Source organism: Penicillium nucicola (assembly GCF_028828085.1).
Source record: "Penicillium nucicola strain IBT 29836 chromosome Unknown utg000007l, whole genome shotgun sequence".
NCBI classification, from domain to species: domain Eukaryota; kingdom Fungi; phylum Ascomycota; class Eurotiomycetes; order Eurotiales; family Aspergillaceae; genus Penicillium; species Penicillium nucicola.
The window spans coordinates 275,961-302,268 of record NW_026643131.1 but is presented as its reverse complement, the minus strand read 5'-3'; the positions used below and the strand labels follow the sequence as shown (position 1 = coordinate 302,268).

Below are 26,308 nucleotides of genomic sequence, written 5' to 3'. Positions count from 1 at the left end.
ACATAGCTCTTCACGGCCAACAGACCGAATGTCGATCTAATCGGATTTTTGCACATCGGTCACAGCCCTACTGTAGTTATTTTAAGATTTTCACATCGTCATGCGCAGCTATATACATGATCAGCATGACCTAAATTCGAATGTCGAAAGAAATCGAAAATATCATAGGAAATACATATATATCGCGCAGTACCTATAATAACTAACATATATATATGCGTGTCGTATCTCTTCAATAGTAAGAATAAAAATAAAATATCCAACGATCATATCCAGTAGCACAACTGATACATAACGCAGCGTTATCTCCCAATACTTACAGTATACTGTAATGTTATACAACGAAATGATCTACCAATCAACGTTAACTTATATTGTAAGTCATGTGTTGTACAGCCCACCCTGTCTCATTCTCCCTAGGTCACAAGTCAAGAAAATAATAAATAAAAATAAAAATACTGCAAAGTGGAAACATATAGTCACCAGGTCCCCGGGTAGACGTCACAAGCTTCGTATAACTTATTCAGCGTGCTTGGATGGGTTCAGCTGATCGAAGGAGATCTCAATGGGATTATATTAGTGGCTTATTTAACTTAAGTTATGTTAATGGAATGAATGCTGTGGATTATTTGACCCTGACTTGTAGGTTATAAGGTTAGTTAGGATGTAGAAAGTCAATGTGTTGAGCTAGATGCTATTTCTTATGATCATAAATTTGATATTATGAACTACCCTAGGCATCAAGTCTGGAATAATGTTAAGAGGAGACTTGTAAATGGAGAATGGTCGTAGGGTAGAACGACAAGTCAACGTCTACTAACTTAAGTTATAACTTAATCATTCAATTCAATTCAATCAGTCACGCTCACCCAAAGGCCATGCAAAGGGTATCTTGGTTCCAGCTCTTCCAACACATGCAAATATGAAAATGGATATGAATCGAAATATGAGGTCAAAAGGGAGAGGGAGAGGGGGAGGGAGCAGGGGAACAATAGAATAGATAACGTTGACCGAAAAGATACCCAACCCAGCATACAGTACAGTACTGTACGATTCAAAACAGGATGGTCAGATAACGTCAAAGGTGGAATTAAATCGAATAGAATGGAATAGAATAGAGTGGAATGTACACAGCTCTCTCTGCCCTGCTGGACTATTTGCAAGATCGACGCACAGCCCAAACGCCCAGTCCGCGCCGGCCAATAACCCGCTTCAGAGTAGGTAAGACTCCGTCTTCGGCAAAGTCCAGATCGTCTAGGTTGAGATGTTGTCGGTAAGACCACAACGGAAGGAGTTTTATATCTGGGCTTTGGTCCGTTACAGACGTCGATGCTGTTAAAGCGTAGGCATCGAGGAACTCGGCTGAAGTGGGCGCGACGAGGAAGATAGTTGACGGGGAGGAGGAAGAGGAGGAGCAGCTTGGGACTGCCATGTCGAGATGGGAGATCATTTGCAGGGGTGGGGTCCCCATGAGATCCAGAGTTGTGATCTCAGTCGCGTTGGCTCCGGCTGTGTCTTTGTTTGGACCGAGTAGCCATAGTGGTGGTGAGTATGTTTTCCACCAGAAGACTGTTGCGGCCGGGGTGGAGGGGCCGGTGGCTTTGGAGACGATGTCGCGCATTGCTAGTTGGGTTGGGACCACACCGCCTTGGTGGTAGACGCCCATTAGGAAGCCCATTGCTGCGTTGAAGAGGACCCAGATTGCGAGGAGAAGGCGGGAGCGGCGCATGCGCACGCAGCTGAGGAGGAGGGGCACGCAGGGGAGAAGGAAGCGTGGTTCTTGGTGGGGGAAGAGGGAGAGGAGTGTTGTTGCGGAGAGGGCAGAGAGGGCGCGCATGTTGCGCATCCAGGAGGGCACGAGGGGGTAGCTGAAGAGTGAGGCGATCATGGCTATGTAGGCTGGGCCGAGGAGTTGGAGGAGGTTTGCTGTGAAGTGTTGGTGGTGGGGGTGGAGGCCATGGACTGCTAGGTTTGCGGTGTCGGTGTTGTAGAGGAGATTGTTGAGGGGGGTTATTATTGGGTCGCGAAGGAACGAGAGAAGGGTTGTTGTTGGTCGGTAGAAGGTGGTGTCGGCGAAGACTGCTATTGTCGCAAAGAAGAGGCCGGCGGCGAGGAAGGCGAGGAGGGAGGTTGGTCTGAATGTGTTAGGGTCATGCTGGGTTTCAAGGAGATGAAGTACGTACTTGCGCTGGAAATGAGGCAGCAATTGTAGACCCGGGACTACGAGGAAAGCTGGGAAGGTGATGCGGTTGAAGACGCCCACGACGGCGATGAAAGCGAGAACAACATGAGCGAAGATGGAGCAGCGCTTCTGTATAAACGTCAGCGCAAGAGCCTGCATTGGATCTGTGCTATCTTACCTTATTTTCGACAATGCGCCGAATCAAAACCAACCCCCAGGCAACCAACAGGGTCTCGAGGGAGTTGGAGAAGGTGTGCGTCTGATATGTCCAGGTGACATACGACGAGGCCACCAGCACCACCGTCGCGCGCCGATGCCGCGGAGAGGGCACTAGCTCATAGATCGCCCAGTCTTCCAGCACAAAGCTCAATAGAAACATTCCTCCGCGCAGCGCATAGTAAACCAGTTGTGGTGGTGGGCTGCCGGAGCCGATCTCGGTATAGAACCATTTCAACAGGCTCATCGGTAGCTCGTAAGTTGCCCATAATGGGAATATACTGCGGATCGGATGTTCCACTGTGAACTCCCATGGTAACTTTGAAGGGTATGAGAATATGCGACCTATTTTGAGGCGATCTGGTCAGTGTTTTTTTCCCTCTCGTATAGGGGAGTGCGGGTGTCGCGGGTCGCGTTCGGAAATTTCGAAGAGTGCAGCGCGCGCAATAGAAAGCGCATTGCACAAGCACGTCCCATTATAGCACAGTAACTGAGATTGAAATGGATTTGAACTGAGTGGTGGCATACCTGCGAAAACCTCTGGGCCTTGGAAATTCTCATCTGGATGGAGATAACTGGGTGAGAGCGCAAAGTAGACGCGAATCACAAGTAACAATAAATAGGTTCTTCTCCACATGGTCGAAATCTAGGGACATCATTAAAGCAGATTGAAAGATCAAAAGGTGAAAAGTTGACAAGAGTGGAAGGGGGAAAAGCAACGCGTAGCGCGGAGACAATGATATCACAGGTTGATGCTTAAGTCTTTAACCCCTTCTGAGCTTATGTGCTCTACTGTACACGGTATGTGCTAGACCTTGACTCGAATTTTAGTTTGTGATCTAGTGAGAAGGTATCATAACTCGTATTCCAGTATAATGTATTCTGGAATTTTAGATAGGTCAAGTTCAGGTGCATAGTATGATAGTTAAGCGACGTGTGAAGCAGTGCGTTGTGATGTTAACTATAACTCTGTAGATATTTCTGGTATACCTGATAACCTTCCAAATAAGCTTCTTAATCCTGGACATCCTCTTGGCCCAGGGTTGATGTGTTCTTTACTAGAACGAATCCGGTCGTTGAGTGGCGTACTGTTTGCAGTCTATTCATAAGGAGAATCCAGTAGAAGAACAGTCAAGAACAATGAAACAAAATACTGAAAAGCGAAAGAAAACTGCCCTCAAGGCATCAATAAAAATCTTCAACAGGCAGCCATTCAACTATTCTAGGCATGAAAGAAGAGAAGGAAACGTACAAAGCGTCAGGCCGATGTGGGGGCCAAGCGTCTTAGTAACCAAACCTCATAACGTGAACATCCCGCCCATCTGGACGCCCCAACTTTCCTGCTTCACTTCCACTTTACCACTTTCCACTCTTCTTTTCTTCCTTTTCCCTCTCATCGTTACGCTCAACGCCGAAATGTCTACCGGAACCATTACTCTGACCAGCTCCGATGAGGTCGACATCACCCTCGGTACGTGAACAGTCAATTAGTTCTGACTCCACCTTGGACAGAGAACTGACGGAATCTCAATAGACCGCGCTGTCGCTGAGCGCTCCGTCCTGATCAAGAACATGCTCGAGGATCTTGGCGACTCCGGCGAAGCCATCCCCATCCCCAACGTGAGACCTCAGTCCGCTCCAACGATCAACAGTCACTGACCCAAGTCATCAGGTCAATGAGGCCGTTCTCCGGAAGGTGATCGCCTGGTGCGAGCAGCACAAGAACGACCCCGCCAGCGCCAACGACGACGACGACAACCGCCGCAAGACCACCGATATCGACGAGTGGGACCAGAAGTTCATGCAGGTTGACCAGGAGATGCTCTTTGAGATTATTCTCGTACGTTCATTGCAACAGTTATGCCGACTCACCGGTTTGGACATGTATTAACCTCGACAGGCTGCCAACTACCTCGACATCAAGGCCCTCCTCGATGTCGGCTGCAAGACTGTCGCCAACATGATCAAGGGCAAGTCCCCCGAGGAGATCCGGAAGACCTTCAACATTCAGAACGACTTCACTCCCGAGGAGGAGGACCAGATTCGTCGTGAGAACGAGTGGGCTGAGGAGTAAGTTCTGCCTTTGCATTTATGTGGGAAATACATTGACTAATGCTTGCTTCTTGCAGCCGTTAAATGGGCTACGAAGTTTTGCTTTGCCGAAAATGAAATGGATATCCCGCGCGCTCACCTACTAAAGGGCTGGGCTGCGAACCAAGAGCGCGTTATTGCTTGATCGGGCGTTTTTTTTGCTTTTGAAAAGATCTCTGGTATACCAGTTTTCAATGGGACATGTTTGCAACGTCTTTAACCCGAGTGACTTGCATAGAACTGTGCCGCCGACCATGTGGCGACTATAGATATCGTAGCTGGCGGGGTAAAATACTGAGCTTGGGTATATATCACATATCCGCTATGACGACTGCCACTAAGCTGGAGTGCCAAGTTTTGATATTGAGGCTCTTACAGAAATACATGAAAATAACCGAAAGCAAACATGTGACCAGTCACCTACGAATACAAGTCAAATGCAAGGCAAAGGACATTCAATTCGACCATGAAATTTTTGTATCAAAAAAGAAATCCTCCCCCCGCGCCGTCCTACAAGCCCGCCCCCAAAGAGACGATCAACCAGACACACACGCGCAATGCAATCAAATCCGGGCAGCTCGAGTCCACATGAACCCAAGCCCATCAATCCACCCCATTCGGAACCCATGGAGAAAGAAAGATGAAGAATGGAAAAAAAAGGAAGAAAAGGTTGATTGGCCACTCCGCCCGGAGATGTATTTTGAAAAAAATGTAATTGTTGCAAAAAAGACTTGAAAGTAGTTCCACATCCACTAGCGCTCTCAAGTCGTGTCGGCGCATGGGCTTTTTCGAAAATGATAAATTCGGTGCGGGCGTCACGTCATGAGAGGTTGGTCGGCTCTACACCGTAGTGTAGGATTCCGGTTTCCAACCCCCGATCAAAACACATAAGACATCGCGAGACGGGATATCGGATGGCTGCACGGAAGGTGGGGTGATTCTCTGAAGAGAATTTAAACCTTCAGTGTCGACTTGCGCCAGTGACGACGCTTAGCGTTGTATCTGTGGGTTGTCAGCCTTGTTCTGACTGCTCCTGTGTACCAGTGATCCTTCCTCCCCGGGCGGTGTTTCGTGATGGTCGGTAGCTGATGGTGATGATGTAGAGTAATATCCCTTCTCCTTCCCTCCCATTCACTTTCTCACGGCCCGGACGGATTGGAATTTTGGTACGGATTCGAGCGATTTACCTGATGGTGTTGCCGGTGCGCAGACGAATCCACTGGGGGATGGGACGGTTCTGGCGCTGAGCCTTGGCAAGCTTTTGCTTGGTGCGGAAAGTCTTGTTGCTCTGTAGGGGAAAAAAAAGATTAGAATTTGGACATGGCAGAATCTTTTTTTTGGACGACAATGAGGAAGGTGGCGAGTATTTCAAGGTGACGGGTGACAGGTATAGACTAGAACATACCGGCATCTTGAAGTGTTGATCGCGACGGCGAGCTTGTTGGATGGACGGATGAAGTTGTCGACCTTCGGGTGTGGATGGTTTGTGTGCGGCAGGGCTTGGCTTCGCTTCGGTTGGGTCAGGTGATGTCTATTGTGGCCTGAGGAAGTGGGCCACAAGGCCACAAGGCAGGAACATGAAAACGGACAGTTAGTGCCTCAGGCTTGCAGGCTTGCAGGCTTGCACGTGTCCACATGTCCAACTGTCATTCTCGCAGCTCCCTGCATTATCGTCATTATCTTGTTTTCATTATCCTGATTCTACTTGCATTTGCCACACATAAGGCAGCTATTTCTGCGATGACTCACCATACATCCTTCCCAGTCACGAGCTATACAGATATTGTTTCCAATGTCTGACTCGACCTGTAATTTACTCGTCTTCTCTATCCCAAATAGGCATGCAGAGCGGCAATCGGGACAGAAAATAGCCGACCCCAGGCATAAAAAGTGGCATACGCACGGGTGATTGTTCCAGACGGTCCACTCGCAAAGGCTGCCCATTACAGTACATAGATTTCGTCCGAATCGTGGCCACGTTACTGGTGGATCACGGACGAAACATTGCGGAGTCCTGCTTTTGACCCGACTGTCATCGTTTACGGAATCCGGACGTAAGCGATGCTTGCTATATACGCATTAAATGGAGTACCCTGGTACTTGAGGACGAAAATTCGGTCGAAAACGAGTGCGGATGACCATCGTATTCGGTCCCGTATCCCGGTATCCAATTAGATCCACCTGTTTCAAGCCCTGTACTGTCCATGTAGCCTCAATTTTTGAGGTCGGAGCTAGATCGAAGATAGGAGTTCGGAGTTGGTTCTAGCATGGATTCCAGGGGCAGGGCACAGTAAGCCGGAATGTTCGATCGAGCTACCATAGTTAGGCACCAATCTGACACCGTCCTCTAATGTGCCCTGATCTCAGTCGGGGAACTAAAGGAGCTCAAGTGCATAAAGAAGCCGGAGTCAGTAGTCTCCGGCCCACCGACGGCAAAAATTAAGATATTAAGACATGACATTTTAACATTCAACTCCTTTCTCCTTTCTCATTCCATCCTTGGTGATGTCGATTACTTGGTTACTTTAATATTTAATTCCCCTATTACGATTAACCCGCAGTCCCACCTACCCTGGGGTATACCTGTGCATGAACTAAAAGACTACGCCATACACCATGCAACAGCCCGAAGAAGGCATCACGGCCGTGGAGAAGGTGGTGGAGGAGCCTCAGTTGAAAGAACAGCCTGGTTCGAGCTCAGCGTCAACTCTGGCCAAAGAAAAGGAGACCACGACTTCGGTATTAAACGACGATGATGCGCTGTATGCCCACCTGCCAGCACACGAGAAGGAGATCTTGAAGCGTCAGTTGGATGCACCACCAGTCAAAATCACCTTTTTTGGACTTTATCGATATGCCTCTGCCATGGATATTCTCATTATTGTGGTCAGCGCATTGTGTGCTATTGCCGCCGGTGCTGCCCTCCCGCTGTTCACAGTGAGTATATTCCCCGCAGGATGGGAGCAAATCTAACCCATCCCAGATTCTATTTGGATCTCTAGCAAACGACTTCACAAAGATCATTTACAATGCCATCCCCTATGACGAATTCTACCACGCGCTAACTCACAATGTTTTATTCTTTGTCTACCTCGGCATCGGCGAGTTTGTCACGGTGTATATCAGTACCATCGGATTCATTTACACCGGTGAACATGTCACCCAGAAGATTCGGGAGAACTACCTCGAAGCGATCTTGCGCCAGAACATCGCCTACTTCGACAAGTTGGGTGCTGGTGAGGTCACCACCCGCATCACCGCCGACACCAACCTCATCCAAGATGGTGTCTCCGAAAAGGTCGGACTGACCCTCACTGCCCTGGCCACTTTTGTCACTGCTTTTATCGTTGCCTATATCAAGTATGCCCCGCTGGCGGGTATCTGCACGTCGACGATCGTCGCCCTCGTGCTGATCATGGGCGGAGGATCCACCTTCATCGTCAAATCTAGTAAGCTCTCCCTGGAGAGCTACGGCGCCGGTGGCACGGTGGCGGAAGAGGTCATCAGTTCAATTCGGAATGCGACTGCGTTCGGTACCCAGGACAAGCTGGCGAAGCAGTACGAGGTGCACCTGGAGCGAGCGGAGCACTGGGGTATGCGTCTGCAGATGGCTCTCGGTGTGATGGTCGGCGGTATGTTTGGAACCATGTTCTTGAACTACGGTCTTGGATTCTGGATGGGTTCGCGATTCCTAGTCCAGGGCAAGCTCGATGTCGGACACGTTTTGACGATTCTGATGGCTATCCTTATCGGTTCTTTCAGCTTGGGTAACGTCAGTCCTAATGGCCAAGCTTTTACCAATGCTGTGGCTGCTGCTGCTAAGATCTTTGCGACCATTGACCGCAAGTCCCCACTGGATCCCACCTCGAAGGAAGGTATCATCCTTGACCACGTCGAGGGACACATTGAGTTCCGCAACGTGAAGCACATTTATCCTTCGCGTCCTGAGGTTACCATTATGGAGGATGTTTCGCTTATTATGCCTGCCGGAAAGACTACCGCGTTGGTAGGACCTTCAGGATCTGGTAAGAGTACCGTCGTTGGCCTCGTCGAGCGCTTCTACCTGCCTGTCGGTGGACAGGTCTTCTTGGACGGACACGACATTCAAACTCTCAACCTGCGCTGGTTGCGCCAGCAGATCTCGCTTGTAAGCCAGGAGCCCATTCTCTTCGGTACCACTATCTACCAGAACATTCGCCACGGTCTGATTGGAACTCGTTTCGAGAATGAGCCTGAGGAAAAGATTAAGGAATTGATCGAGAATGCTGCCAAGATGGCCAACGCCCACGAGTTCATCAACATTCTTCCGGAAGGATATGAGACCAACGTGGGTCAACGTGGATTTTTGCTGTCTGGTGGCCAGAAGCAACGTATCGCCATTGCCCGTGCTATTGTGTCCGACCCCAAGATCCTTCTCCTCGACGAAGCCACTTCTGCTCTCGATACCAAGTCTGAAGGTGTTGTTCAAGCAGCGCTTGATCGTGCTGCTGAAGGTCGTACAACTATTGTTATTGCCCATCGTTTGTCTACTATCAAGACCGCTTCCAACATTGTTGTCTTTGTGAACGGCTCCATCGTCGAGCAGGGTACCCACGATGACCTGACCGAGCATGATGGTCCTTACTACAAGCTCGTTGAAGCTCAGCGAATTAACGAGGAAAAGGATGCTGACGCTATGGACGAATCCGATGATGAGGACAGCGCCGAAAACGCGGACAAGGCGCATATTGCTCGTGTCCAGTCTGTTGCTAGCGGTTCTTCAGCGATGGTCAAGGCGGAGGCGGAGACTTTCGAAGCCGATATGCGTCGTCTTGACTCTCGCAAGTCCGTGTCCAGCGTTGTTCTCTCTAAGCGCCCTGCTGAAGGAGGCAACCACAAATACTCGCTCTGGACTCTGGTCAAATTTATTGCCGGCTTCAACAGAGAGGAGTGGAAGTACATGCTTATCGGTCTGTTCTTCTCCATCCTCGCTGGTGGTGGTCAACCCACTCAGGCTTTCTTGTACGCCAAGGCCATCAGCGCCTTGTCTTATCCCCCATCTCAGTATGCCAAGTTGCGCTCTGATGCCAACTTCTGGTCACTGATGTTCTTGGTCGTGGGTATTGTCCAGTTTATCACTTTCTCGATCCACGGTATTGCCTTTGCTTTTAGCTCCGAGCGATTGATTCGCAAGGCTCGTAGCCAGGCTTTCCGCACTATGCTCCGCCAGGATATCAACTTCTTCGATCGCGAGGAGAACAGCACTGGTGCTTTGACTTCTTTCTTGTCCACCGAGACCAAGCACTTGTCTGGTATCAGTGGTCAGACCCTCGGAACAATTCTGATGACATCCACTACTCTTATCGCTGCCATTGTGATCTCGCTGTCTTTTGGCTGGAAGCTTGCTCTTGTCTGTATCTCTGTCGTTCCTGTTCTCTTGGGCTGTGGTTTCTACCGGTTCTACATGCTCGCTGCCTTCCAGGCTCGGTCTAAGGCTGCCTACGAGGGATCTGCCAGTTATGCTTGCGAGGCCACTTCCGCTATCCGCACCGTCGCTTCTCTTACCCGGGAAAATGATGTGTGGTCGATTTACCATGGTCAGCTCGAGTTACAGGGCCGTGCGAGTTTGATCTCCGTTATCAAATCCTCGTCCTTGTACGCCGCGTCCCAGGCCCTGGTCTTCTTCTGTGTTGCCCTCGGCTTCTGGTATGGTGGAAGCTTGCTCGGCAAGCACGAGTACGGCATCTTCACATTCTTCGTCTGCTTCAGTGAGATCCTGTTTGGTGCTCAATCCGCCGGTACCGTGTTCTCATTCAGTCCGGATATGGGCAAGGCTAAGAACGCCGCTGCCGAGTTCCTGAAGTTGTTTGAGCGCCGCCCGACTATCGACACTTGGTCCGAGGAAGGAGAGAATTTGGAGCATTGCGAGGGCACTATCGAGTTCAAGGATGTTCACTTCCGCTACCCTACCCGTCCCGAGCAGCCTGTGCTCCGTGGTCTCAACCTCAGCGTCAAGCCCGGTCAGTACATCGCCCTGGTCGGACCCAGTGGTTGCGGCAAATCTACCACTATTGCGCTTCTTGAGCGTTTCTACGATGCCCTCTCCGGTGGCGTCTACGTCGACGGCAAGAACATCGCCGACCTCAACGTCAACTCCTACCGTAGCCACCTCGCTCTGGTCAGCCAAGAGCCCACTCTTTACCAAGGTACCATCAAGGAAAACATCTTCCTCGGCCGTCCCAACGAGGACCCCTCCGAAGAGGAGCTCGTTCAAGCCTGCAAGGACGCCAACATCTACGACTTCATCATGTCTCTTCCGTAAGTTGCCATCCCATCTCATTCCCACGAAATACTAACCCAATTCCAGTGAGGGCTTCGAAACAGTCGTCGGCTCCAAGGGTGGCATGTTGTCAGGCGGTCAAAAGCAGCGTGTGGCCATCGCCCGCGCTCTCCTCCGCAACCCCAAGATCCTCCTCCTCGACGAAGCCACTTCCGCTCTGGATTCCGAATCCGAGAAGGTCGTCCAGGCTGCCCTCGATGCTGCTGCTCGTGGTCGTACCACTATCGCTGTGGCTCACCGTCTCAGCACGATTCAAAAGGCCGATATCATTTATGTCTTTGATCAGGGCAAGATCGTCGAGAGTGGTACTCACACTGAACTGCTCCGTAATAAGGGTCGTTACTTCGAGTTGGTTAACCTCCAGTCTCTCGGCAAGACTCACTGATTTGCATTCGATTTGATTGTGATTTATTGTACTCATACCCCCTACCATTTCGCTTTTTTCAACATCATAATACTTCTTTACTACTCGATTACCCTCTCATCTCTTCTCTCGCCGAACATCTCCATTCCATCTATCCTACCTCCCCCTCTCCACCTTGATCTCACCCCTACATCTTCTGTTCTCCGTTGTCTTCCTATGTTATCTCTCTCGCAATAGATCCACGGGCGCTGGTGGTATTTTACTTGGCAAAAGAGAGAGATGAAAAAGTGCAATTCTCATCTCGGTTAAGAATAGATGAACACAATGATCTCTCCGTTCGAGAAATTTAAGCCTACTCCTGAGTCCTGATTCCTGACCCCGAACACCCTAAAACCAAAGAACCATGATAAAAAGTATGAAGCAAAATCAATCCTTCTCCTCAACCCCAAACTCCCTCTCAACTTCAACCTGTCGCACACCCCGTTCCTCAGCAATCAGTCCCATCAATCCCTGTCCGACATCCTTGATTTCATTGTAGTCATGCAAGAGACGAATATGGCGTTTGACTGTTGCCGAGGGATCATTTCTAAGAGTAAAGGACGGAAGTTCAGAATTGTTTCCACTCTTACATCTCCGTGAAGGGGAAAATAGAACATGGCTCAGAATTCATAGCTGGAGCCATAGTATCCAATGGAATCAAAAGAACATACTTGAGTTGGGACGTTGTCGACGCTATTTCCGATTCCAGCTGTGCCTGCTGTGCTTCCAGGTTGGCGATGGACTCGCGGAGAGAGGCCTGTACTTTTTTAGTCGAGTCCTCTTTCGAGATTGAGTGCGACAAACTAGATTCTTTTCCTTTTCGGATGTCATGATCGGAGTCGGTTGAGTCGATTGTGTCTGTTGTGTCTGTCGAAGTGTTGCATCTACTTCCACGTGCAGGGCCAATCATACCATGCTGAATAATCCCCGACCTGGAAACGGTTCTATTCAAGGTGAACTTCTTCAGTGATCTTCACGCTCGTCCTCGACTTTCCTTTATTCATTTACATCCAAGCCATTCACGGGCTTCTATTTTATATTTATAACCCCTGTCAACGCGGCCGATCCCGCATAATCGGATGCTCCGGATTGGGTCCTGATACCCGCATCTGTTCTTTTCTCCCTTTCACACCTCCCCCCAACCTCACTATGAATACATTTAGTCGGTCTATGTGGACGTTGTTCCTATTATTCGGCGCTGCTGTCGCCCACGGTGGCCATGAGGCTGTTCCGGAGGGCGAGTCGGTCTCCAAGGATCCCATCGTATGTTCATTTCGTGTTCACGTTCCCGCCACGCGTACTCGAGAACACCACTAACGTCAATGTTGCAGGATGGAATTCTATGGACGCATATGCTCCTGATGGGATTCGCGTTTGGAATTGTCTTCCCACTGGGTATGGTTCTTGGGGTATGTTGTTTCTATTCTATCCTGTTGATGCTGTTATGCTTGGCCGCATCACCTCTCATCGGATCATGCTCTGACACACCCTCTTTAGATCGTTCGTTCTCGCTGGCACGTCCCCGTCCAGGTCGTTGGCACTGTCGTTGCTGTTCTGGCTTATTTCCTTGGCCATGCGCACAAGGGCCGCCAGTTCGACAAGAACCTGCACGCTTCGTTCGCGAATTGGTTGATGCTCATGTTGGTCGTGCAGGTTGTTCTGGGCGCGTACTTGAAGCTGCATCTGGAGAAGGCGGGACAAGGTCGGATTCGGTGGATCTTCGTTTTGGCACATGGGATTGTGGGCAAGATCATGCCTGTTGTCAGCTGGGCGCAGATGCTCTTCGGTGGTATTGCGGCCATGGGCTTCTGTCGTGGTGATCACCTCGGTCAGTGTCTCGCTCATTTCATCATGGGCAGTGCGTTCATCGGGTATGGTGTTTGCCTGACTATTCTCTTGCTCGTCGGCCAGTACTGGCTGCGCAAGACGGGTCGCAGCCAGGAGTTCTTCGATTCCTTGGTCATCGCTGCCTGGGGCTGTGTCAATACTTTCACCGAGCACCGCTGGGGTACTGCCTGGGTGCACAACGACCTCCAGCATACTACCATGGGTATTGTCTGGTGGTGTGCCGGTCTGCTGGGCATGTGGTTGAGCCGCAGCCGCAACGGCCGTCCTAAGCGCAACCTTATTCCCGCCATTGTCATTATGATGACTGGGTATGCCATGTCTGCCCATCCCCAAGAGTTAATGATCAGTACGATGATCCACTCCATGTTCGGATATACTCTCATGGCCGCGGGTCTTACCCGCGTCATTGAGATCTCTTTCGTGTTGAGGGATAAGCCTGCGCTCTCTGAGCCGAACAGCTTCCAATACCTCACTCCCTTCGTATGTGCCCCCATCCACTAACGTGCTCATGAACATAGCTGATCCATCGCAGCTTCTCTACGCCTCCGGATTCCTCTTCATGGGCGCCACAGAGGAACAAATGGCATTCCTCCACAACGCAGGCGTCACCCACGTCTCCTACATCCTGATCCTCTACAGCGTCGCATTCATCTGCTTCCTCTGTAAGTCATCCAAACCCCCAACCAACGCCCCCTTGATCAAACCCCACTAACCAATTCCTAGTCGTCAACATCCTCCTACACATCTACGCCGTGCACGCCTGGCCAAACTCCGAGTCAACAGACCAAGATGGTCCCAAGTACTCCACTCTTAACGGCAACGCGAACGGCCATGCAAACGGTCATGCACGCTCTACCTCGCAGCAGATCCAGGATGCCGAGGCTTTCGAGCTCCATGGGTTGATTTCCGATGACGAAGAGGGTGGTCCTTCCATGGGACCGAGAAAGAACAGTGACGAGGAGCTTGGAAAGGATGAGTCTCGTCATTGATCTGTTTTGTCTGACTGCACTTGATAAAAGAACTTGGTAAAGGATAGTTCGTCTGCATTTTGGATTGTTGGTGGCGTTGGTTATATGGGTTTCATGGTCTTTTGGCTGTAGGCTTGCTAATAAATAGTCTTGTATGACACAATTGGACATATCTTTCTAAATTTTAAAGAACTTGAAGATTCCCTTTGATGATAAAAATGATGGTTTGACCAAGCAGGTCTACCATAAGGTATGCATTCAGTTAGCTTAACGTTAACGTTCACTGATCGTCTATTGTACATGAAAAAAAAGCAGGCCACGCCTGAGCGCAGAATGAAACTGAATGAAAAGGACATCACGACTATGCTGTAACAGAGGCCGCATGTTTATCCATCGCATCACCATCTCACAATCATCCCTCTACTATTAAAGCTGCGGGACAGTCCCATCAACAGGAACAGTGACAGGGTTCCGAACAGGCGGCACAGCAGCCATCTCAGCACCAGCGCCAAGATCAGGGAAGAACGGATGCAGCGGATAAATAGGACCGACGGACCTCTCGCCATCGAACAGCAACATATTCTGCAGCGGCTGCTCCCTACCCGACAGAACATTGATGACGTCCTGCGCTAGGGCTCCACCAAGGAACGCCGCAACGGGACTCAACTCGCTGCCCAGATTCTGAAGGAACGTGCGCAAGAACCCGGCTTCGAGCGTGGCGGGCTCGAGCTTCAGTTCCTGGTGTCGGTCGCGGGACAGCTTGGTGAAGAGCTCTAGGTCCTCGTGCGTGAAGGTCGGGCGGCGGCCGAGCATTTTCTCGAATTCCCACAGTGCGCGCAGACAGCTGAGGAGCGGGGTTACTTGCTTGCGGCGACGGGGGAGACGGGTGTATTCTTCTGGGAGGGGGGATGTGTTTGCGAGGATGAGAGGGGAGTAGATTTCGCGCTTGGTGACGAGCTCGATGGCCTTGTCGTTTTCTTTCTTGGTGCTCGTGGAGATTATGCTGCGGGTTGGAGTTTCCTGGGCGGTGGTATTCATGTTGGATTTGGCGCGCTCGATCACGAAGTCATGGCTGATTAGGTCGGCGAAGGCGTAGCCGTAGAATCCGTGTAGTCCGGCCGCGTAGAATGGTCGGTTGGCTAGGCGGCAGGCGGCGTTGATGGTGGTGTTTGTGAGGAAGTCTTGCTCGGTGGCGATTGTGAGATCGAATTGCGCGAAGAACTCGGGTTGTTTCGTCTTGACGTCGTCGGTGTCGATGTTCAGCTTGACGCGCGGGTTCATCTTGTGGATCTGGGGGCCTGCGGCTTGCGCACGCTGGTAATTGGGGTTTTAGTTTCTGTGTGTTTTGGATGTCGCTATGCGCAGTCGACTCACGTTTTTCCCAATCACATCTCCCTCGGTTTGCGCCTCTGCGATGAAGAACTGCGCACCCAGGTCCTCCTCTGTGACATCCTGGTGGTCGAGGATTGTGAGAGAACCGATGCCTGCTAGAACGAGGTTCTTGGCTACTTCATTGGCCAGGGCTCTGACGGAGATCAAGAGGATGTTTGCCGAGCGGATCCTGGTTCCGTTAGATTTGTCGTCGTGTTGCGACTGAGTTGCTCACTTTTCTTGGGCGTGGACTCCCCAGAGTCGAATCTGTCGGTCATAGAGAGCGATTTCATCTGGCAAAGGTGTGAGCTGATATCATCAAATCTCAGTGGCATGCCTACCAGCGCTAATCGACTGCATCTTGTCCTGTTCCGCCATGTTCGGGGAGTTCGGCAATGACAAGAGCTAAGTTCGCGGGAAGCTTGGCTTGAAAGTTGCCCCACAATTCAGCTCGAGGTAGTTGAAGGGACCAAATTGGGGAGAAAGTAAGGAAAGTGGAATCAGACCGAAATAAAGAACGAGTATGAAAACGCGCAGGTCAAAGATGTTCGATCTGTGAAGGGAGGCTGACACGTGATCCGGGAGCTAAAGGTGGGGGCGTGGGGACTGGAAGTATACAAAAGAGGTGTTGCGGTTTCGACGCAGATGGGAGTGTCTGTATATAATGCATTTGAAACTGGGATACAATATATATATCAGATGCAGGGTACAGTATCTGAAGGACCATTTATTGAGAGAATAGGTAATGAGCGTAAGTAGAACGTTAGAACTGTTATATGATTTGAGTAGATATGACTTTCGCCGCAGAAACACTTGCTCTCATTTCCAGTGACTAGAAAGGATGTCTTTGCAAGCCAGGCTCCTCCAGAGTAGATTGAATTACTGAATTTCAACATCTCATAGTTCTGCCCTCAATTCTACTGTGCAATAGGGGTTATGATGCTAGAGAACTCTTTATTACAACAACACCTAGGCAGCCTGAGTATGTTACATAAGACACCTTCTTGTCAATAGTGTGCATTATGTATATCTTCTAGGGTTGCCAGATTCCAGCTATAATCAAGCCCAAGATAGCACCGCTAAGGTAATTTTGCGGGGTCCTGATGCGCCCGAAGTCCCACCTGAGAGAGTAAAGCCAAGGATTAAAAAAGAATCAAAATGTTGGTATATTAGTGGACACATATATCATACAACAGAATGACTGAAGGGAAATCATTGCAAGGAAAGTGGAAGTGAAGAAGCACGGGAATAGCACGGGAAACTTGAATGCAAAGCGATGATCTAATCCCATCACGTGTGTTATCAACTCTCTTTGGACTTTCGGACTTGTGGATTTCAGTCTTGGAATTATTTCTTGGATACTCACTTCTCCTCGGGTTGATGCCCAAATATTCGGTATCCTCTTGACACAGGATCATCAGTGGTAACCCGAATGATGGTACGTCTGGCTAACCTGCCCTCCACCACCCTCCACCCTCCACCCTCCACTTCCCATGTCTCACACCTCCCTCCAGTCAGGAAACTACGACTTTCCTCCTGCTTCGCCTTCTTCGTCCCGCTTCTCTCGTCCAACTGGCTCCACCGAACGAGGCCCTGACGTACCCCGTCTCCAGCATCTCCGCAATCTAGTCAACGAACGAAACCGCTCCGGTGCTTACAATACTTTCAGCGCGACCCGTGCCTTATTAACGCTGAATCAAGAGATTCTTGAACATACGCTCGACCGAGTACGAGATCGAACCGACTTTGAACAAGCTCGGACTGCTGTGGATCGCCAAATTCAACAACTCCAGTCCGAGATAGCTAGCCCACCCGACCTGATTCGAAGTATTTGGGCGGACCAGATTAACTCGGAACGATCTCTGAGCCCTCTGTCTCCGGGCGCTCAGTCTGGTCGCCGTCGACTTCCCCGACCAGCATATATATCTCCCAGCCCCGACGGGTCCTCATCCAGATCCCCATCCCTCATGCCACCAGGCTCGTCGGGCCGTGATGGCCAGGGACGCATGAAGCGCCGGAAGCTGGATGCCGATGATAACCGAGAGGAATACCAAGGGTTTAATTACGGGCGATATGGACAGGTCTATCCCGGAATGTTGCAAATGGAGATTGCGAGCTGTGACGGAGGAAACTATGATCCGGATGGCTCGCGCCCGGACAACGTCTTGGAAAACAACCAAGACGTCTATTCGACCAAAGAAAACCGCTGCAATCTGATACTACGTCACCGAGGCGAGGCACCTTTCTGTTTAAAGAAGATTGTTATCAAAGCACCTCAATGCGGTTTCGATGCCCCGTATGTACCCCTGGCCGCTTGTTGAAAACATGGCTAACAGGACTAGAATTCAAGAGGGCATGGTATTTGTCTCCATGTCATCTGACGAATTACTCGATCGCACTGCACGGTATCAAATTCAATATTCTAGTCCCCAGTGGCGCCGCCGACACCGTCGGCATGGTCTTCAGCCATCTCAGGAGTACTTGAATGCATACAGATCACCGCTGCAAAACCTCGAACGCACAGTTCTCATGGGACCCAATTCAGACAGTTCAGCTTCTGATACAACAGACGACCCACAAAGACACTTCCGCATTACCACGGAATACGACGAGAACAACGAGGAAAACAGTCATCCTGAAAATGACGACACTGCCTCTTTTACAGAATTCGAAAGAACTCAAGGTGACCAAAGTGACCATGGTGACCACATGGAAGACCTGTTATCAGAAACCGACGAAACACCGACCGATGACGACGACGATACTTCCAGAACTATCCGCCGACGCATCCAACTCAATCGGCGACAAATCTTTCTCGCCCGCAATGCTGAGCAGAACAGGCGTCGAAACCCATCTCTTGTGAATCCAAACCCACCACCCGAACCCAATCCCCCAGAGGTCTTGAAACCACATGCGCGGTTCTTCATCGAGCGTCAGAAGAGCATGGTCACTATCAAATTCGATCCACCTCCGTAAGTATCATCCGCGAGAGGATATCCGTATTTACTAATAATGCCAGATCCGGTCGTTTCATTCTGATCAAGCTATGGAGCCCACGACCCGATGCGAACATCGATATAGAAAGCATAATCACGCATGGATATGCCGGTCCACGCTTTTTCCCGAGTATTGCTCCCCGCTAAGTTATCAGGGAGTGGTGATTTGATCTTTGAGCGATGATACCTTTGCTTTTGCTACAGCTCAGACAACTTGGTTTTTTACGAGCAAAACGATATAACGAATGACATGGGATATGAACTACAGTATACTATCTGGCCACTCTTCCGGGTACTTCCTAAACCAATAGAAAATCTGGGCATTATCTATGCATACCACTCACGCAGATCACCCAATCAGCCCTTACGGGCTAAATTCCAGTCAGACGTGCGCTAATCCGTTCCTCGTATCTCATATATTGTCGTCCAATCCCCAACCAACGCATCCACATCCCTTACTTCGATGCCCAGGTGGTAATTAACCTCCAGTCCTCCGTAGACGGGATTCCCATGCTGGGCAGAATGATCCAAGTTCAAAGCCGGTAGCTCATAAACCGGGCCAGATGCCCTGGTCTCCATCGGGTACAATTGCGCATGATGCTGCGCTTGAGCTCGGCTATAGGCCGTTGGCGAGGTTGGGCGCCAGTAATCGACAGGATAGGGGCTCGTTGGCGCCTTACCGGGGTAAACTGGCCAGTTGTATTGTTCTTGCGGTAGTTTTGGGGCTGAACGTCGGAGTTTCTTGCGCTTGCATGGACAGCAGACTAGGTATAATGCTGACCAGTAGGATATGTCGTCTTTATGCGGATCTTGCTGTCTGTTGGATGGTGCGTGTTGACTGTCTTGGGGTGATGTCTTTTCGATTGGGTTTAGGTTTGGGTCTAGGTCTGGTTGCGGTGAAGGTGGTGATTGTTGATGATATTGTGTTGGCTTGTTGGTGGCAGTAGCAGAGGCAGAGACAGAGGCAATGCCAGTGGTGCTTTGTGTTGCGTAGCTGCTGGGGATATCCTGAACCGCCATCGTCGCATGTATTGAATCATCATGTCTATCAACAACCTCGTTAGCCCTAACCCGCGTCATTGGGTGAAACTCATCCTATACACACGCAAGAGACTCTTCCCGGGGGCTTATACTACCATCCTGCCCCTCCAGCTCTTGAGTCTGAGAATATTTCTCCCGAATTGCCTTGTTCTCATTAATCAACTGCTGCAAAGCTTTCTTCATAATCGTCTCATTAGCCGGCTCCCTAAAACCAAGTCAAACACCATCCAAACACAAAACCCCCTCCACCAGACCTTTCTTACCAAACTTGAAGCTTCAATCGCGCATAGATGATAATCTGCATCATAAGCTGCAGATCAGACTTCGACCTCTCCAGCCCCGTTTGCAGTCTCAGGCGACGCGAGCTCGTCAAAACCAGAATTATCGCGCCGAAGGTATTCGTGCGTGCATCTTCGGCGACTTGATGCAGTTTCTCGAAGATTGTCTGGCATCGGGCGATTACTTCGTTGGCCGTGGTGATGGCGTTGGGGGATATAATGGGTTGGGGGGCGGTGCCTTCTTCTTCGAAGACTTTGCCGACTTCTTCTAGTACGATTGAGGTCGAGTGTACGTATGATGCTAGCTCTTTGACTTGTTTTGCGGAAGAGGTTATCTCGTCGCTGACTTTGTACAGGACTTTGGCTAGTGTTAGGCCGACGCCGGCTAGTTGGATTATTGCTGCTGCTGTCCCTAGGGCCTCTGCCATTTTAGTGGGGATTGTTTGGGGATTGGATTGTGGGATTCATGAGGATATTGGGGTTTGGTGTTTGATGTTGGGAGATCCCTGGAGGCGAGGCTTATCACACGTGCTTTGGCTTGCAGGCTTAGCGCGTTTGAGTAGACTTTTGGGGGTTTGAAGAGGATATTATTATACTTGACTCTTAGAATTGATCGTGGATGCTGTGTAGTATGGTGTTCAATGGCTACACACTATATAAGCACAGTAAAGAGATATGCAACATATCATACTCGACAGAGCTTTGATAGAAATACTCCCGTCCAGCAAAGAAAGAGACTAAAAATAAGAATACATTCCATTCACTCTGGGAGCTTATTAAATTCTCCGCATATAAGTCCAAGTATAATATCCCAACGTAGAAACAGTAGCGACCAGTGAAGCAAGCGTAATAAGACCACCAGTAATAATACCCTGTTCGAAGAACCCAATCTTAAAGCCCGGTTTCTGCTTTGTCGATGCCAGCGGTGCAATAGCTTCCCGCCACAATGTATCTGCCTTGGCAGTATCATTACCGAGGATAATCTGGACCGAGCTTGGAGCTGGGACGATCAGTTGTGGACGTGGAAGCTCGAATTGAGACTTTGCGTAGCGGGTTTCAGAAGATGGGATTGTGTTCATGGGGATAGCTGGACCAACTGTGTCTGGATTAGTATTTTGTTTGTCTTAGGTGATTGGTTTGACGAGGTACTGACTGAGCATGTGGCTGGGAATATGGTTGACCCAGGAGACATGAGCGTCGATGAATTGGGTCAGGTATTTGGCTGACGAAGGAGCTGCGAAGGCATAAGTCGCTGCTAGGGTTTGATTACTATTGACATGTTAGATGCTTCTTGCTTAATAACTCTATGCATCGATTGGATTGACACATACCAGTTGGTGTCAATAGCATCATCCAAGCTAGAGAATGGATGAACAAGTAACACTTTCTCTGCAATCTTCTTCTGCAGAAGGGGTGATTTCCTATGAAATCAACGTTAGAGCAATTCAATATCTAGACGGAATGAAGTAAGCTCACCGATCCTGAACCTCAACAACTCCCCAATTACTCCCAGAAACAAGAACCCTGGCCCGTCTATCCTTCTGGATAGAATCCAACAAGCCAGATTTTCTCGATAGAGACCTCGCCTCGCCATTCTCGCCGGCAAGATACTTTGACGCATGTTGGATAACAGCCTCGACAAAAGGCTTCATGGCGAATTCGTGCACGAGCACTAAATCCGGACTATATGGTGACCGACCGCCGAGCGCGAACCGCGCTGCTACCAATGCCTGTGCAGCTTCGGCGATATTGGCTGTGCGATCGACGATAGCCACCGTTCTTCCGGTGGCAGGTGAGACCAGTCCACTGCTGGTGCTAGACTCCCCGGTTTGGTCGACTATCAAGGCCTTGTTCAGGAATGAGGAGTCTGGTCGTTGGGTTGTGATGGCGAATGTGTCGTGATCTAGTGCTTCTGAAAGAATCTTGCGTAGAAGAACTGGCAGCGCGCTTGTTGTTTGAAGGAGCTGGGTGGCATAGTTAGTATTTGAGTTTCCATGGAAAGGGAAGAGAAACAAACCTCGAGGACGATACAGTTACCAGCGACGAGAGCAGCGCTCAACGCCGAGATCACGGAATAGAAAAATGTGTGCGTATTCGGTATGATATACACAATTCCATTTCCACGCCTCGCATCTGCGCTGTCTTTGCCGCGCGCAATGCGATACTCGGCTTCGAGATCCTTCTCCAGACTCAAGCTGGAATAATGGGTCTTGATCTCTTGCAGCGCGAGCACAATCTCGGCGCGAACTTCAGTCCGCGTGTGTCCTGAGTCTGAGATGATTGCATCTTGGATTGAGGCAATGTCCTTGACCAAGCTTGATTGGAGTTTTTGGAACTGGCTTTGGCGATAGCGGGTGTTTTGGGTGCGGCCGTCGATATTTGCGGCCAAAATACGAGAGAGATCCATTTTGGAGGGATTACAGGGTGGAATAATGAGATCTCCGGGACTGAATATAGAATAAATGGACTGTCGGAGTCGGACATAAGCTGACACTGCGAGTCGGGATGTGGACATGTGGGGGAGTAAGCCCTAAACCTGGGGTTCGGGACTTTCTCCCTTTTGTATACTTCATGTCGGACTCTGGATTCCCCGTAGTCCAGGTCTGCTTCCGTTTTCTGCATTCTTGCTTGTCTTCTCTCATTATGGCGACCACTACTACCACCACTACCACCACTACCACCACCCCGACCCTCTCCATCCTCGCGGACTACGAAGTCCACCACAGCGGACATGACACCCAGGACGAACATGCCTCTCCCATAAGCCCTTTGCAGCCGGCAGACTGGCCAACACATCACCGTCGCATGCCAGCGTATCGTCCCACAAACCGCACTCGGTCTTTCGAAGAGAGGCCGGGTGGTAACAATCCGGGGGAGATGGTGTTTATCCAGGTTATGCTGCATGGCGTGTGGCTGAATGCTGTTGGTTCTCTCATATGAGATATCTGTATTTGACACTGACTATGCATAGGCTGTCTCTCGACTTTGGAGGTTTACGGGAGGAAAGATTAATGACAAGATCTTCCATTATGATGTTGGTGGGGAGTGGTAGACTGGGTGTGATATCGTTGATAATTGGAGTTCATATTGGAGTACAACTTTTCATTTCGAGCACTTGTTTTCAATTTATAAGCAAATTATGAAAGGAAGAGTGTGACAGACGTTCTTCAGGTTTTTTGTTACGTCGTGGACACGAATCATGTTAGAACACAAACGCCAACGTCAACGTCAGCGTCAACGGCGCACTTCTACATATGTAAACCAAGTAAGTTAAGTCATGTTGAGCGAATCAAGACCGGATCAATGTTGAGATGCCCGCCCGTAAGTACTCTGAAAAGCACAATACAAACACCTCTCGAAAGGGAGTAGGCAAAGCGATGCGGCTAGTAGTCCACTCATCAATATGAGAATTCAGCATAGAAACACACCATAGTCCTCCTGAATGAGGAAGTCTTCATGTCAAGCTCGAAGTGCATAATCTCCATTCCATCAAAGTAGAAAGTTGACAGAAGAAGAACGAAAGGAAAAGTGTAAAACGTCGTTTATAACAAGCCATTTGATTCGTTTGTCCGACAGTCAAACGATTCACTTTCTTATTCTCACACTTCCAAGAAATCATCAAGTCCAATGCATACGTACATACAATCTAAGTACTAGCCCGGACACCAATACCATCAACAACCTCCCCCAACCGCCGCCCATCAACCTCAATCTCCTTCGAAGGCTGAAGAACATACAACATCCTCGCCCACTGAGGCGTCAACACCCCATCCCCATCAACAGCATCAGGAGTCACATTCCTCCAAGCATGGTTCGTCCCCCGCTGCACAGCAACATCCCCACGCTTCAACAGCCGCACTTCACCAGAATCAAGCAGGAGCTCAACCTCGCCTTCGAGAACGACACCATAGTCCAGCGAGACAGTGCGGTGCATGGGGCTCAGGGCTGCAGGTGGCATATCCACGATCCGGCAGACTGTCCCGCTCGACACGACTATGCCTGGTGGGCTGGTCAGGTAGTTCGAGTATTCGGTGATATCGGTTTTGTTGTTGAGTTGCGCGGGGAAGTGATCCGTGGTGTAGGCGAGACTGAAGTCGGCGCCGTCGGTGATTCTTTGCACGGGCATGAGCTCTGGGATGTCGTTGGAGAAGATTGCTTTGCCGCTTTCATTGTGGGTTGTTATGAAGCGGTTGAGGGGGCGGATGTTTTTGGGGGTTGAGTCGGGCATGATTGAAGTCTAGTGAATAGAGGTTTTGACAGTAATTTGGGATTTATGAAGGCTTGCTTTGGAATTGTGTTGCATCTATATCCTGTGTCTCCCCGCATCGGGTTTGTTGTCCACATCGGATAGATGTGGGAAACGGACTCCAATATTGGGGCCGAGGTAGGAAAAGGGAATTGAGTAATTGAATAGGTTGGTAATTAGTAAGGGTTAACTAAGGGTGACGTGGTATGACTTATGGAATTGCTAGCAAGTTGTCAAATTGTATGAAAGTACGTTAGCCCTAGAAGTATTACCCAACTAGGAATAATCCGATGTAATATGAACTTTGTGAATTTCACTATGTACTCATTCAAATCTATACTATTTACTTCTAAACACCTAAGCAGACGGGATAATAGGCAGCGTAACATAATTCTCCGCAAGACCAAAGTGAATGTGATTCTGGCCCTGGAAGCGTTCAACAGACCTGTATCTCAAATTAGCGAAAACCCCCCAACACAGAAAAAGAAGTACTAACCGGTCTTCAGGCGAGTTGTGCTGGAAAATTCCAGAGCCCTGAGTATCACCACTTCCAATCTCCAAAAAAATCTTACCACCCTTTTCGACGACCACGTTTGTCGGCCAAACCTCCACATCAACTGGATAAATCTCACCGGGGATAACAGGCTTGACATCAGTCGAGTAATAATTCCGATGAGGCAGATACTCCCGGTGCTTAGAATTCTCAGTATCGACCTGTCTCATCGAAACGCGCAGCCATCCCTTGCACAATGGCACCGGATCACCTGCTGTACCCGTGTAGAAGACTTCGTTTCCAGCCGGCGAGATATAGCGCAGTGTCACGAACAGATCCAGGTCCTGGGGCGTTTCCGAGCCCGGGTTTGCACTCATAGACACATTCAAGTGGGCGACAATGTGGCCCGTGATCTCAGTTTCGGCCTCGAAAGCGTCGGTCGTGAATTGGACCAGCTGGGGGTTCTCGAGGCTACCAAGAGCCTGGTATGAGATCTTTGTTGAGCGAGATTCCGTCGGTGGAGATGTGACGAGCCCGTTATCCGAGGTGAGATGGAACTTGGTATACTGCGTACGAGCAATCGGCCACTCCTGCTCCACACGTCGAGGGAAAGTCTTCTCGGCTTCAGCGTTGTTATGTCCAACATCACCCTTGCGCAGAACCATGTCAACCTTCGGCGCAGTGCCATCGGCCCACCCGGCCCGGTCCTCGCCCTTCAAGAAAGCGTCCAGGAAACTGCGCTGCAGCTCGACCTCCTCTGGATAAAAGAACGGCAAGTCATGTCGGCCAGTGACGAAGCGGAGATACTTCAAGTCCGAGCCTGCATGTGTATACCCCTCCACATTACCACGCAGATGAAGCAGAATTCCACCCCAGTTCGCAACAGACAACAATGGAACCTTGATATCAGACATGCTATACTCCTTAGAGGCATAGTACAAGTCATCACGGAACCGATTCACCACATTATCAACCGTCTGATCCTGTCGATTCTGCACAAGCTCCTCATCAGACAAATCCCCTTCAATACTATCCGGTCCCCAGTTCCTCGCCGCCCGTCCCCCAAGTCCATACTGGTTACTGACGACCTGTCGGTCCCACCAGAACTTGATGAACTTGTTCGACAGGATCCCACCATGTCGACACCGATCCCGGTAGTAGTCGGACATCCCCTCCCAGGGAATAATGCACGCAAGACCCTTCGGTTGCCGCGCTGCCACCCGCCACTGGCTCCCAGCGTAGTAGCTAATCCCAAGGAGCCCGACCTTTCCGCTGGACCAGGGCTGCTCGGCGGCCCACTCGACGACGTCGAAGAAGGCTTCGCTGGTGCCTCGCGACATTGTGTCCAGCTTGCCCATTGACTGGCCGGTGCCGCGCTCGTCGGCGCGCACCACGGCGTAGCCGTTGCTAGTCCAGAATTTCGGGTCGGGCGTTTCCCAGGCGGAGTGTTCGGAGCGTTGCTCGGGGTTTACTTCGCTGAAGCTTTGCGGGTGGAAGCTGGGGTTTGTCAGTTTGGCTTAGGGCTATGGGCTGTGGGGTGGGGTGGGGTGGGTTGGTATACTTACGCTTCATAGCTGATATCCTTGCCGTAGGGTCCGTATGTGACGAGGACAGGGACCTTCTCTGAGGTCTTGGGGCGGTAGATGTTGCATCGGACCAGACCTGATTCATCTTTGAGTGGGATGGTGAGGTTCTGCTCGAAGATGTAGGAGAACGAGGTCTCGTCGCGGGTTGCGATGTCTCTGATCTGGTTGGGCATTTTATTTTTCTAAAATAGGTGAGCTTCAATTGAAAGAGTAGAATCAACGGGAATTTTCCCATGTGAATTTGTATGGGTTCATATAATGCGTGTCGGT

At 50.1% G+C, this 26,308-nt stretch overlaps 14 protein-coding genes across 14 annotated transcripts; 5 read left to right on the top strand and 9 right to left on the bottom strand.

Moving 5' to 3' along the window:
* Positions 1-1,153: 1,153 nt before the first annotated feature.
* smp3 (glycosylphosphatidylinositol-alpha 1,2 mannosyltransferase smp3) lies at positions 1,154-3,044 on the bottom strand (the record flags this gene model as incomplete). The annotated part of the gene is made up of 4 exons (XM_057129548.1): positions 1,154-2,135; positions 2,184-2,311; positions 2,361-2,758; positions 2,912-3,044. Coding segments are annotated over 4 exons (1,641 nt in total), but the record flags the coding sequence as incomplete, so codon positions are not given.
* Positions 3,045-3,814: 770 nt separating this feature from the next.
* skpA (SCF ubiquitin ligase subunit skpA) lies at positions 3,815-4,534 on the top strand (the record flags this gene model as incomplete). Its single annotated transcript, XM_057129547.1, has 5 exons — positions 3,815-3,869; positions 3,933-4,018; positions 4,071-4,238; positions 4,299-4,468; positions 4,528-4,534. 5 exons carry the CDS (start codon positions 3,815-3,817, stop codon positions 4,532-4,534), a joined length of 486 nt encoding a protein of 161 aa, XP_056982615.1.
* Positions 4,535-5,351: 817 nt separating this feature from the next.
* On the bottom strand, positions 5,352-6,029 carry N7511_007169 (60S ribosomal protein eL39). Its single transcript, XM_057129546.1, has 3 exons — positions 5,895-6,029; positions 5,677-5,777; positions 5,352-5,491 (listed from the first exon to the last, which is right to left on the bottom strand). Exons 1-3 carry the CDS (start codon positions 5,898-5,900, stop codon positions 5,443-5,445), a joined length of 156 nt encoding a protein of 51 aa, XP_056982614.1. The 5' UTR covers positions 5,901-6,029; the 3' UTR covers positions 5,352-5,442.
* A 1,076-nt stretch (positions 6,030-7,105) lies between these two features.
* mdr1 (ABC multidrug transporter Mdr1) lies at positions 7,106-11,193 on the top strand (the record flags this gene model as incomplete). Its single annotated transcript, XM_057129545.1, has 3 exons — positions 7,106-7,426; positions 7,473-10,786; positions 10,836-11,193. 3 exons carry the CDS (start codon positions 7,106-7,108, stop codon positions 11,191-11,193), a joined length of 3,993 nt encoding a protein of 1,330 aa, XP_056982613.1.
* A 405-nt stretch (positions 11,194-11,598) lies between these two features.
* N7511_007167 (SWI5/SAE3 family protein) lies at positions 11,599-12,042 on the bottom strand (the record flags this gene model as incomplete). The annotated part of the gene is made up of 3 exons (XM_057129544.1): positions 11,599-11,758; positions 11,802-11,968; positions 12,016-12,042. 3 exons carry the CDS (start codon positions 12,040-12,042, stop codon positions 11,599-11,601), a joined length of 354 nt encoding a protein of 117 aa, XP_056982612.1.
* A 318-nt stretch (positions 12,043-12,360) lies between these two features.
* N7511_007166 (Ytp1 family protein) lies at positions 12,361-14,048 on the top strand (the record flags this gene model as incomplete). The annotated part of the gene is made up of 5 exons (XM_057129543.1): positions 12,361-12,474; positions 12,543-12,620; positions 12,709-13,539; positions 13,592-13,721; positions 13,783-14,048. The coding sequence occupies 5 exons, from the start codon at positions 12,361-12,363 to the stop codon at positions 14,046-14,048; spliced, it is 1,419 nt and encodes a 472-aa protein (XP_056982611.1).
* Positions 14,049-14,453: 405 nt separating this feature from the next.
* N7511_007165 (E1 ubiquitin-activating protein AOS1) lies at positions 14,454-15,776 on the bottom strand (the record flags this gene model as incomplete). The annotated part of the gene is made up of 4 exons (XM_057129542.1): positions 14,454-15,341; positions 15,402-15,588; positions 15,634-15,691; positions 15,740-15,776. The coding sequence occupies 4 exons, from the start codon at positions 15,774-15,776 to the stop codon at positions 14,454-14,456; spliced, it is 1,170 nt and encodes a 389-aa protein (XP_056982610.1).
* Positions 15,777-16,891: 1,115 nt separating this feature from the next.
* Positions 16,892-18,541, top strand: N7511_007164 (uncharacterized protein; the record flags this gene model as incomplete). Its single annotated transcript, XM_057129541.1, has 3 exons — positions 16,892-17,694; positions 17,741-18,370; positions 18,418-18,541. 3 exons carry the CDS (start codon positions 16,892-16,894, stop codon positions 18,539-18,541), a joined length of 1,557 nt encoding a protein of 518 aa, XP_056982609.1.
* Positions 18,542-18,787: 246 nt separating this feature from the next.
* Positions 18,788-19,414, bottom strand: N7511_007163 (uncharacterized protein; the record flags this gene model as incomplete). The annotated part of the gene is made up of 1 exon (XM_057129540.1): positions 18,788-19,414. The coding sequence occupies one exon, from the start codon at positions 19,412-19,414 to the stop codon at positions 18,788-18,790; it is 627 nt and encodes a 208-aa protein (XP_056982608.1).
* A 280-nt stretch (positions 19,415-19,694) lies between these two features.
* Positions 19,695-20,141, bottom strand: N7511_007162 (uncharacterized protein; the record flags this gene model as incomplete). The annotated part of the gene is made up of 1 exon (XM_057129539.1): positions 19,695-20,141. The coding sequence occupies one exon, from the start codon at positions 20,139-20,141 to the stop codon at positions 19,695-19,697; it is 447 nt and encodes a 148-aa protein (XP_056982607.1).
* Positions 20,142-20,489: 348 nt separating this feature from the next.
* On the bottom strand, positions 20,490-22,120 carry N7511_007161 (uncharacterized protein; the record flags this gene model as incomplete). Its single annotated transcript, XM_057129538.1, has 5 exons — positions 20,490-20,809; positions 20,867-20,982; positions 21,045-21,134; positions 21,190-21,677; positions 21,731-22,120. 5 exons carry the CDS (start codon positions 22,118-22,120, stop codon positions 20,490-20,492), a joined length of 1,404 nt encoding a protein of 467 aa, XP_056982606.1.
* Positions 22,121-22,356: 236 nt separating this feature from the next.
* Positions 22,357-22,765, top strand: N7511_007160 (uncharacterized protein; the record flags this gene model as incomplete). The annotated part of the gene is made up of 2 exons (XM_057129537.1): positions 22,357-22,635; positions 22,685-22,765. 2 exons carry the CDS (start codon positions 22,357-22,359, stop codon positions 22,763-22,765), a joined length of 360 nt encoding a protein of 119 aa, XP_056982605.1.
* A 594-nt stretch (positions 22,766-23,359) lies between these two features.
* Positions 23,360-23,941, bottom strand: N7511_007159 (cupin domain-containing protein; the record flags this gene model as incomplete). The annotated part of the gene is made up of 1 exon (XM_057129536.1): positions 23,360-23,941. One exon carries the CDS (start codon positions 23,939-23,941, stop codon positions 23,360-23,362), a length of 582 nt encoding a protein of 193 aa, XP_056982604.1.
* A 375-nt stretch (positions 23,942-24,316) lies between these two features.
* Positions 24,317-26,211, bottom strand: N7511_007158 (CocE/NonD family hydrolase; the record flags this gene model as incomplete). Its single annotated transcript, XM_057129535.1, has 3 exons — positions 24,317-24,404; positions 24,456-25,949; positions 26,018-26,211. The coding sequence occupies 3 exons, from the start codon at positions 26,209-26,211 to the stop codon at positions 24,317-24,319; spliced, it is 1,776 nt and encodes a 591-aa protein (XP_056982603.1).
* Positions 26,212-26,308: the final 97 nt, after the last annotated feature.